The following is an 11,452-nucleotide window of genomic DNA, read 5'->3' as shown; positions in this document are numbered from 1 at the left end:
GCCTGTCGACGCCTTGGCACCGAAATTTCACTTGCAATTTTTGTCCCACTCGTCTTTTCTTCGGCCCCAGACTTTAGTACTACATAACCGATGATTCTTGCTCGTCACACATCACAACTCCTTCCGATGTGGTCTAGTGGTTAGTTGCCTGCTACCTCTACCGTCGTCGTTCTTCATGCTAATAATATCTCCAGGTTAGGATTTCTCGCTCTCATCATGTACCGAGGAGGCCGGGGTTCAATTCCCCGCATCGGAATATCTTTTTGCCGTTACGAGGGCGGTGAGGTTGCTCTTCATGTATGTTCTGATAGCAGCGTGGGTTGCGGCATTGATTTTTTGGGGGTGAGGTCCAACAGCCCCTTTTGAAGTGAATTTGGGTACTTTCGACTCTCCAGCACTCCGAGCAGTTCGTTACCGACGGTTATAATGCTWTTGAAAGCTTCCAAGACCTTTGGGCAAGTTACTTGATGCGTGCTGATAGATAATAATGTGGCAATTCAATTTTGTTGGTTTTCGTGTTGAGAACAAGGTGTACAATTACAACGACCACCGTAGTAAAGAATCTTTTGCTTTCAGACCTTGTGAGAAGAGCTTTGCAGTCCTCGACTTCATTGTAAACCGTTGGAGATCTCTCAACATCACAACAAAATGAATCGAGTGTACATATATTGCAGGCAGAGTGCAAATACATCGAACGAAGAAAATCTCTAAATTTGTTCTGTAACCACAGTGTGTATAGCAGATGGTGTACCAATTGATGTACACAAGTAGAGGAGCTTTCCGCAACATGCTGTCATCAGAGCCGTACAAATCAAGACTAGGTGATGTTGTGCGGCCTTGGCGCGCTAAAAAATAAGGTTTGGCGAGCCGGATGAATCTCAAGCAGCACGCGTCGAACGCGTCTTCGTTCTCGACAATATACGCTTAATCATTCCATCATGAACCATTTCATCGACGACGAGACATGCTGCCAAAAGGCCAATCTGAGTGGCACTCCCATTCAGTGACCTCACAGTGCAAGGCCGCACACTCGCAAGATTCTTCAACACTGTTCTCGCTTCCGTCCGGAATTGAGAGGACACATCATGAGCTGGTGTTCGGCACCGGAAACATTCACATTGGGCCACGTGAATACAGAGCCTCCGAGGGCTGGCTTGAGAGAAGAGCGTGTATGAGAAGCTCTACCGCAGATCAATCTACGCGATTTGCAAAGATCATAACTGGCATCGTACATACGCACTCAGCACACGTGCGTTACGGTCACTTTGCCCGCCGACAACTACCAGAACTTGCAACATCTGCCTAGATGAGACGGTCGAGATGACACGAATAATGTCGATATCCCATATCTGCTTCGCTGGTTCAGCGTTCCATTGACCGAGCTAAGCAATTCAAGGATGCCATGAGCGATCTCGACATGTGTGACTATGCTCACTACTGTTAAGACGGTTCTTTCCACGAAAAGGCCAACGATCAATGTCAAAGGTGTCGAGCACATAACCGAAAAACTTGGAGTTCCTGCCCAAAGGCAGTTTTCTGCAACTGCACGCAAACTCAGCGTTGGATCTGAGCATACTCCTCGTCTGCCGCCAGGTATACAAAAAAAAGCTGCACTTTTACCTTGTGCTCTCTACACCTAACCCTCGACATCGTAAAGGGCGACCAGGAAGACTKGGCTCAATTCTTTGAGCTCAGCCGGCTGCAATCTGTCGAAATTGTGTGGAGTTTTGACGCAAGCAGTCATCATGTTGAAAACAGATTACGACGTCGACAGGTATCCGACTTGATGGAGCGTTTCCTCCTGAGAGATTCGTTTGAGGCCGATTATGAGCTCCTCACTGCTTGCCATGAAGCTATTGATCGTCCGAAACTCCAGCTCTACAAGGACGAACAATTTATCGACTTGTAATTTTGCGAATGTCTAAATGATGGATGAAGTCGATACAATCCCAAGCAAAGTCTGTCTKCGCGCGAGATGGCCTCCTCCAGTCTATTACCAGGTACATCTAGCGTGTTGCTTTAAAMCTGCTAATGCAGTCGAAGCCGAGAGCATCCATCAGGACGCACCGCGTGGCATTGTTACGTGCCAGTTACGGACAAGTAAGTGTGCCGACGAGGGCCCTCGATCACATCTCTCGGAGAGCTTGACTTTTCTTAAACTAAACTTCACTTCACCTGTTGGCTTATCTTTGACAGGTGATCTCTATCGGGTTGAGTCTCTAACAGAAGCTGGCGGTCACGACCTTCTCTAGTTATGGAAATCCCAGTTCCAGCTTCTTCCAACGACGAGACTGATACAGGGAAGATCATGATGGCTCTACCACCTTCGTCCCTGAGCAATCCTCTCGCCCAGATTGAGGGAACACCGGGAAGCATATCGATATTAACCCATTTCCGGTCCTTGTGATGGGATTTGGGTATGCGGTAGCAGCCATGCTTCGAACACACCGAACAAAGAGCAAAGATTGGAGACAATCAGAGGAGTTTGCGGTTTACGGGGAACTGTGCGTCGGTATCTTGCTATTCATTATCAACTTTGTTATCCAAAACCAGGCCGGTCGGGAAAGCAAGACATCCCACTACTCGCCATTCCTTAGAATTGCCCTTGGAGGCTTTGTCGACTCCGCATAGCCGTGCTTCTATGCTTGAGCATTAACAAGCGCACTAGGGTAGAACGAATCGAGACGAATTACTAGGAACTATTATCCCAGCTTCCCTAACCTACTAGACATCGACTACGTGGCGGATTGTATAATGGATCATAAGATCTCCGGCTGTTGATAAACTCGACTCCGCCATGGTCTAAGCGCACCGCGAGTACATACCGCATCGAAGTCATCTTCATGCAATAGCATCGTTACTAGAACGGCGAGGGTGTTGGATCTTATAACCGATACTACGTAGGTCGTTAAGTACCTTGATCTCACACAACAAGATCGTGAGACTTGCGGGACTGACTCCATCAAAATATAACGATCGGGTGTTGGGCGAAAGGGGACGAGAAGTAAGTACATTTCGGGCCTAACTATGTAGCCCCGAGTCTCTGCAATTTGAAACATCGTAACCAGCAGTCATCATCAGAGGTGAGTTGTGCTGCCAATTAACATCTCCACGATACTTACATCACCTAGACTCTCACAGCTTTCTCGACCGGCGTAGGAGAAACATCTCGCCCTGTTTGTAGCATTTTTACGATACGGATCAGCGCCGTGCTGAAGCAACGCTTCCACGACTAGAAGATTGGAATTCTCGATCGCGACATGCAGCGGTGTCGGAAGTTTGAAGAGCGCCCTTTGTCGATGAGCAATTGGATTGTTGTTGTATCGATGCGCATTGATGTCAACAACACCCATCGCCACCAGCCGATGCACGAGTGCAGCTCCCTCGACTTGATTTTTTGCGCTGCGCAGCGCAGTGTAGCAAGTCCCCTTGAGTAACGGACGCGTTGTGCGACAGTAGCCATTCAATCACATCAATACTGCCCCATGCTATATCGCTAACGAGAGAACTGATTCGCCGAGCGATGAGGTTGCGTTCATATCCGCGCCTTGTTGGTCTACAAGCCATTGCATCATTGTCTCGTCGTTGATGGCTGTGCTATACAATTCCTCAGCTTGAACATCTCTCTGCTTTTGTAGGCACTATATATAGTACTCACCTCAACAGAGACGGGGAAGAATGGAGAGGATGATTGTTAGGCCAGCCGAATTCAAGCAATGTGAGACTATTATAGCATCGTAGTCCTTGTACTCACATGCAGTCGCTACGATACTTTCATCGATGAAGTTATCCCTCTCCAAAAGTATGCGAAGTACCGCTAAGTTTCCTGTCATGATGCTTTCTACCTTCGACGCGAAAGACATCCATACCGCATCTTGGAGCCATATCTTAGTGAGTATTTCGACATGCTAGACGCCACGAAGACATGGTGGATCCAAACAGCGACAAAACATCAGTTGGAAAAAAATGTCCAAAAACCCCACAACTCGGACAAACATGACCAATTTGTTCGCAAAAATCATACCAAATATCCAGCGGCCATATAGCAAGAGCAAGGCCAATCTACTTATCACAATCCCGACATATCACGAAACATCACACTACCCCAACCCTAACCCTTTGAGCTGGAAAAGTTCCATCGACAGACACATCACAACATTTCCAATCGTGAACCTTTCTTCTTCGCTGCATTCAATTCAATCATCTGTAGAGACATATTTCATGCACTAATGTAGCTACGTTACATCATTATTAACACGATTCATCCAATATATGGGGAATGTTGAAAACTGTCACGAATCCCACCACTTTGGCCAAGCAAACAAAGCTCTCCCGCCCCCCACCTCTCATCAGACTCTTCGTCCCCTCATACGTCAGTCCAGTCCAGTCCAGTCATCCACAATTCCACATTTCAATGGTAAGTGGAAGGAAGAAGAACACGAAGAAGATATTTCACCTCCATTCTCATCATTACATCCCTCACAATCCTGGCTCTAAGCTTCCTTCCCCGATTACGTCTCCTACGTTCCCCACCTCCCCTTCAACAAACCCTCCCACCTCACAACCACCACCACCCTCAACCCACCACACCACCACAACCACACCATGGCTTCCACCGACTACACCCACGAACTACAAATCSCCCTCCTAGCCGTCCAACGCGCCACCCTCCTCACCAAATCCGTCTTCAACTCCCACGCCAAAGGCACCCTCTCCAAATCCGACGCCTCCCCCGTAACAATTGGAGATTTCGGCGCCCAAGCCCTAATCATCGCCGCTCTGCAACATAATTTCCCCCAAGATGCCATCATCGCGGAGGAAGAAGCCAAAGACCTACGGGAGAATTCGCAATTGCGGGATACAGTTTGGGAATTGGTTAGGAAGGTGAAATTGGAGGATGAGAGTTCTGAGAGGGATTTGGGGGGCCCGGTGGAGTCTACGGAGAGGATGTTGGAGGTTATTGATAAGGGGGATAGTTTGGGGGGGAAGTTGGGCAGGGTTTGGGCTATTGATCCTATCGATGGGACGAAAGGTTTCTTGCGGGGTGGGCAGTATGCGGTGTGTTTGGGGTTGATGGTGGATGGGGATGTCAAGGTTGGGGTGTTGGGATGTCCGAATTTACCGGTTTCTGATGAGGAACCTTTGGTGGAGGGGACTGGGACGAATGCTAGTAGTGATGAGGAAGGAAAGGGTGTCTTGTTCTCTGCTGTTCTGGGACAGGGAGCGCAGAGTCGTGCTTTGACTAAAGGTGCCTTGGCGGACTCTACTCCCATTCATATGAAGCCTTTGAAGAGCATCTCCGAGGCGACTTTCTGTGAGAGTGTCGAGGCCGGACATTCCAATCAGGGGGATTCCTTTGAGATTGCGAAGAAATTGGGCATTACGAAGCCTTCGGTAAGGATGGACAGTCAGGCCAAGTATGGCAGTATTGCACGTGGAGCGGGAGATCTCTACTTGAGACTTCCAGTTAAGAAGGATTATGTGGAGAAGATTTGGGATCATGCGGCTGGGGATTTGATTGTTAGGGAGGCGGGAGGAGAGGTGACGGATGTGGAGGGTAAGAGGTTGGATTTCAGTTTTGGGAGGACTTTGAAGGAGAATAAGGGCGTTGTTGCTGCGCCTAGGGACGTTCATGGGGAGGTTATTCAGGCTGTGCAGAGTGTTTTGAGCAAGAAGGAGTAAATTGARTGGTGGGAAGAGGGAGGAGTAGTTATTCTGTAGATTGAGTGGTATGATGATATTTGTGATGTGAGATGTTTGTTCATGGACTTCAATTGAATGCTATCGTGTAGAAGTGTAGTATGTAATCTTCATCAATATTTTCATAGCCATTGCCATGTCATTCATATTCAACAAGCATTGCATGTGAATGATGTCCTTCTAGCGGGGCGGGGCTGCTTTGTCACCTCACCTCCGATGCCGCGAAACATCTCAAGCTCAGGTAGGAGGTCATCATCAAAATCTCGACCTCACAACTTCCTCAAAAATAACCACGAACCCATTGAAAGCACATTCCCTCTTTCCCCTCCCTTCTAACAAAAAGCAAAGAAAGCATGCCAACATCATAAACCTTTCTCTTAGATACCCCCCCAATCCCCACCAATCCCCACCACAATGGGCGCCGCCAAAGCCCACGCAGTCTTCATCCGCCTCGTCCTCCCCCCCTACACCGCCCACTTCAAATCCCCCTCCTACATCCGCGACTCAACCCTCACACTCCTCGATCAAAAAGTCAGCAAACCAACCCTCACAACGACCGCCTCCCGCGCCGACGTCCGCCACGCAATCGGAACCTCGGAATCCTTCTGGCTAGACCTCGCCACACTCCTCAAAGCCGCAATCCCCAGTCTCGAGCGGCGAAGTTTCAGTATCTGGGACCCATCATCTGTGGATTACGAGAGTACGAGTGGGGCATTGATTGCGGGACATTATCCCGGTTTGTGGAAGGATTTGGAGCGATTGAATGATTTGGTGTCGATTTGTAGAAATGTTTTGACTGCTGGGGAGGTTGTGCAGGATTTGGCTGCGGGGTTTGGGATTGATGGGGAGGTTTTTCGGTTGATTAATTGTTGTGTGAGAGTCACTGCTAGGGGTTATGATGGGGAGGCGGGCACTGGGGAGGAGGAGAAGTGGCAGTGGATTGTGAATGGGTATAAGAAGTTGTTGATTACGGGACTGCAGTTTTTGAACAATTTCGTGGCGAGGAATGAGAGGAGGAAGTTGATGCTTTGGGTTGCGTTGTTTGATGGGGATGCTAGTGCTGTGGGAGGAGGTGGAGGTGGAGGTGGTGGTGGTGGGATTGGGGGAGGAGGGGGAGGAGTGATGGCGCCTGAGGATGTCCCTGAGACGAGTGCGGCGAGTTTGACGGATGTTCCGAGTAATCCCACTTCCAGACCCACGAGTCCGTTGAATAAGAGGGATTTGTTGTTGGCTTTTGGGAGGAATGGGAGTGAGGAGTTGGATTTGACGGGCGAGGCGAAACCTTTATATGAGGAGGTGTCTTCCTTTGAGGAACATCCCCTCCCCCCGGAAGCCATTGAAGGGAGGGAGAAGTTGGTGGGGAATGGTTATGCGTTCTTCTTCAAGAGGATATCCGAATTCTGTAAGCAGGATTACCAAAAGATTCATGGAAGGATGCCTACGCCGTTGGAATTACACCTGGAAATGCCGAGACGTTGGGCGGAATGTGATCAGGAAGACAAGGATTATTGGCAGTCTTTGTTTGATGATGCCGTGGCCAAGTGGAGGCAGGATTTGGCCGTGTATGAGGCCAAGATGTTGGTTCTCACCGAACAACAGCCAGTATTGAGGAACGATGCGTCGACGATCAGGAGTGATGCGTCGTCGGTGAGGCAAGTGGAGAGGAAGATTGCCATGTTGGAGGAACAACTTGCCGCAAAGTATCAATCCGAGGGGATTGACATGCCGTCGATGGATTCCAACAGCTCCAAGTTGTATGGCAGGGAAGGACATCTCACTTTTGATAGTGACATGTTGCAGTCGAAGCCCGTGGTGGCGGATGATATGAGGATGTTGTTTACTGCCGAAGCCGGGACCAAAATCTTGGAATCCGGAAAGATGGAATTGATGAAAAGGCTGGAAGGGTATGAAGCTACGCATGATGCTCATCTCCCTCCGAGTCGTCATCCGGATGGGGTCACGACGCGACCTTGTATGGTTGACAAGTATGGGGATGCGGCGGAGAGGACTGCCAGTATGGAGAGGGAGGAGCAGGGAAGGAATGTTGAGGCTCCAAGGAGGGTGCAGAGGAGGTATCCCGTGGAGGTAGAACCGCCCTCTCATGAAGCAACTCAAGAGGAGGGTAGTGTGAGGGATACGAGAGAGCAAGGTGTTGAAGAAGAGGATGTTGATGATGAAGATGARGAGGATGATGAAGAGGAAGATGATGATGAAGAAGAAGAAGAAGATGACGAAGAAGAAGAAGAGGAGGAGGAGGAGGAAGAAGAAGAGGAAGAAGAAGAAGAAGAGGAAGAGGAAGAAGAAGACTACCCCGGCTCCACAGAAGACGGACGTGGCCTCCTAACAGACGTCCCTCTAATCCTCGGTCCCTCCGAGATAGAAGTCCTTCCCATGCTCATCATGAGCGGCATCGTCCCACCCCTCAACATCTCCCCCACCCTCACCCCAGCCGAACGCAACGCATTAATCAACATGCACACCGTCCGAACCCACCTCCTCCTCTCCCAATCCAACGGCCGTAACCTCCTCCGCGAACTCCTCATCTTCGTCGCCGCCTGGGATCTCCGCGAAGAGGAACTCTACTTCAAATTCATGGTCAAAATCATGGAGGCGATTTTAAAAACGGGCCTCATGCCATATGCATACCACGCCTTTCGCGATCGTTCCCGCTCCAAGGATATCATCAGTCCCGCTCAAGCCGTCATGATGAAACTCCTCACTTGCATCTTTCGAGCTCGCGGGGAAGCCGCCAAGGCCGCCGCCACCGGACATCCTTCGAAGAATAATCTCCCCATCCCCGCGACAGGCATCCCCGTGAGGAGTGGCACGGGAATTCCCATCAAGACGGAATTTGTCAAAGTAGATGGCAAAGGTCCTCCAATCCTCCTCGCCAAGGAGCCTTCGAGGGTGGATTTGCATATTTTGAATTTCATCTTTACGGAATTCCGACAGCATATCATCCCGCAGACGTGTGCGTTGATTTTCCTCCAGGGACAGATTCATGCCGAGAGGGCGAGTCCCGAGGATTTTCCGCTGAATTTGTGGGATATGGAGAGGATGTATGAGGGGGTGTATCAGTATTTGGAATTCTTCGCCGTGTTGACTGAGGAAGGGGTTTGGAAGGGGATATTGGGGGAGTGGGAGATGGCTAGTGAGTTGGTTACTTTGTTGAGGGAGTTGGAGGGGGGGATTCCCAAGGCGGGGATGCAGGGAGGTGGTAATGGGGGTGGTGGTGGTGGTGGGGGGAAGAGGGTTGGAAGGACCATGTCTGCTGATGCGGCGATTCCTTTGACGACGAATCATCCTCCTCCAGCCTTGTCGAAAGGTGCAGAGGGGGATCATCAGACTTTACCTCCTCTTCCACTTCCACAACCTCTTGCGGGGGGAGCAGAAATGGAACAACCTCCCCCAGCAGCAGTACCAGCATCAACATCAACAACAGCAACAACAGCCCTCCCATCAACCCACCCACCCCTCCCACACGACCAAGACGAACCCTCAGATTTCGAATGGAGAAATCTCAAAAAACTCACCGTCTTGGTCCTCTCCTCTCTCATCTGGAAGAATCGCATCGTGCAGGATCAAGTGAGGGAATACGGAGGTTTACAAGCTCTGGTGAGCTGTTGTCGTAATGACGAACATAATCCTTATATTCGTGAACATGCTATTATGTGTTTACGGTTTGCTGTTGAGGGGTGTGAGAGGAATGCTGCTGTTATAAGGGGTATGGCGGGGAGGAGAGGTGGTGGGGGTGGGGTACAGCAGCAGAGTCAACAACAGCAGGGATCCCAGCAAAAAGACGCGCGGGGGGAGGAGGAGGAAGAAGAGGGGGAAGAGGAAGAAGGAAGAGTAGACGCAAAAGAAGACCTTCGAGTCCGAGAACGAGGAGGAGGAGGAGGAGGAGGAGGGGGGGAGTTATCGTTGGTTGCTAGAGGCGTCACGAGTGTTCCTAGAGAAGTGCTGGATACGCAGGGCTATGAGACTTTTATGGATGGGAAGGGACAGGTTGGTTTGAGGAGGAAGGAGGGGGGGAATCTTCATTCTCTTCCTCTGAATCATAAAGGGGGAAGTGGGAGGAATGTTACTACCCCTTCTACGGGAATGGGGGGGAGTGCTGCTACGACTACGACTACGAGCACGGCGGCATTAAGTGCCGAACGAGCGGCGGAATTAATGTCTAGTGCTTTGAGCTCTTTGCCTTTGGGGGAGAGGAGTGTTGCGGGGAGTAGTGCTGGGAATGGGAGTGGGAGTGGTGGTGGAAGTGGAAGTGGAAGTGGAGGGGAGAGATTGTTGTTTAGTGAGGAGCAAAAAGCTGAGGCGCTGGCGAAACTTGATCGGGCTTTTGAGAGTACGGAGATTTTATTGGGGAGGAGCCCGAGGGATTAATCCATTCATTGATACCTTGATTGAGGGATTGATGAGGATGGGAGTGGGGATTGAGGGGGATGGGAGTGGGGATGGGGATTGATTGATTGATGGCATGGATGGATGGCATGGGGATGTATAGAAGTGGGGATGTATAGAAGCGTGTCTTTGTTTGTTGAATATGATATCCGTTCCTGTATTACTTGAGGTATGAAGAAGCAAGCAGCTTTGAAGTCTTCCTTTCCGAGCTCATCTCGTCTTTTTTGAAAAAAAGGTATTTCCGCTTGGATGTCCTTCCCATTCTCACACCTCGTCTCATCCCATGCATCCATGCATGATAACAACACAGCAATGCCCTTTGATGACCCGACCATAACGCCTCGCTAATAGCATCAAWCCAACCCATGTGAAGTGTGAGATGATTGAATCACCACCTAGGACGATCGCTGCCTCCACGACCACCACCACCGCCTCCACGTCGTGAGAATCCACCTCCACCACCTCCACCATATCCTCCTCGTCCACCTCCATAACCACCACCACCTCCACCACCTCCATATCCACCCCTCCCACCATATCCTCCCTCATCATATCCACCCCTCTCACCCTCGTCATCCCTTCTTGGAGGCTGCCTCCCCTTCAACTCCTCCCTCAACCTCTCCATCTCCTTCCTCATCAAAGCATAACCCAAATGCATCTTGCCATAGAAATGATCGGCCAATCGACGATCATTATCCAAGCGGGACAAATACGCACCACACACATCACACACCTGCAACTTCTGATGTCCACTCGGCCCACTCGTCTCGCCCAAACTCCTCAACTCCTTCTCTCGCTCCTCCTTCGTCGCCTTTTTCAGCCTCAAATGATAGAATTCCTGCACGGCAAGATTGACCGCACCAACCTCACTCAACGCCTCGATTTCCACCATGCCGGCCTCGATCGTCTTGCCCAACGCCGCGATATCCGCCACGAGGGCATTGTGTTTACGAATCTCATCGGGCGTCTTCTCCAACCTCCTCTGCGCGGCCTCAATCCGACGATCGCAATCCCCGACATATTTCCCCATGTCGCGCTGCCAGTCGAATTCAAAGCCCCATTCGCGACGTTGGGCGTCGGTGGCGGCGTGGTATTCTTCCTTGAGGTTGGGTTGGTGGGTTTTGGGACAGGGGCCTAGGTCTTGTTTGGTGTTGGTGAAGAGGTCGTGGGGACAGCCGCCGCAGAGGTAAGAGCGGCAGACTTTGGGGTCGGTGATGGTGAGGGTTGGGGCGCGGGCGGCGTTGGGGCCAGCGAGGAGCTGGTCTCCCATTAGTTGCTCGAGCAGTTTACGTTGTTCGGCCGCCATGATGAGGGAGGTGATGTTGGGGGTGTGATGTGAAGATGGGTA

The 11,452-nt window shown here is 50.6% G+C and overlaps 4 protein-coding genes and 1 non-coding gene; 3 read left to right on the top strand and 2 right to left on the bottom strand.

Annotated features, from left to right (window-relative positions):
• Positions 1-122: 122 nt before the first annotated feature.
• Positions 123-256, top strand: tRNA. One transcript has 2 exons: positions 123-157; positions 222-256. It is a non-coding gene (tRNA).
• Positions 257-3,488: 3,232 nt separating this feature from the next.
• Positions 3,489-3,907, bottom strand: RCC_10240 (uncharacterized protein; the record flags this gene model as incomplete). XM_023775471.1 has 3 exons in its annotated part: positions 3,489-3,597; positions 3,659-3,724; positions 3,870-3,907. 3 exons carry the CDS (start codon positions 3,905-3,907, stop codon positions 3,489-3,491), a joined length of 213 nt encoding a protein of 70 aa, XP_023631239.1.
• Positions 3,908-4,605: 698 nt separating this feature from the next.
• On the top strand, positions 4,606-5,682 carry RCC_10239 (probable MET22-protein ser/thr phosphatase; the record flags this gene model as incomplete). The annotated part of the gene is made up of 1 exon (XM_023775470.1): positions 4,606-5,682. The coding sequence occupies one exon, from the start codon at positions 4,606-4,608 to the stop codon at positions 5,680-5,682; it is 1,077 nt and encodes a 358-aa protein (XP_023631238.1).
• A 432-nt stretch (positions 5,683-6,114) lies between these two features.
• RCC_10238 (uncharacterized protein) lies at positions 6,115-10,086 on the top strand (the record flags this gene model as incomplete). The annotated part of the gene is made up of 1 exon (XM_023775469.1): positions 6,115-10,086. The coding sequence occupies one exon, from the start codon at positions 6,115-6,117 to the stop codon at positions 10,084-10,086; it is 3,972 nt and encodes a 1,323-aa protein (XP_023631237.1).
• A 406-nt stretch (positions 10,087-10,492) lies between these two features.
• Positions 10,493-11,410, bottom strand: RCC_10237 (related to U1 snRNP splicing complex subunit (Luc7); the record flags this gene model as incomplete). The annotated part of the gene is made up of 1 exon (XM_023775468.1): positions 10,493-11,410. One exon carries the CDS (start codon positions 11,408-11,410, stop codon positions 10,493-10,495), a length of 918 nt encoding a protein of 305 aa, XP_023631236.1.
• Positions 11,411-11,452: the final 42 nt, after the last annotated feature.

The sequence above is a fragment of the Ramularia collo-cygni genome, assembly GCF_900074925.1.
Source record: "Ramularia collo-cygni strain URUG2 genome assembly, contig: RCC_scaffold21, whole genome shotgun sequence".
NCBI lineage: Eukaryota > Fungi > Ascomycota > Dothideomycetes > Mycosphaerellales > Mycosphaerellaceae > Ramularia > Ramularia collo-cygni.
This window is presented reverse-complemented; position numbering and strand designations above follow the sequence as displayed.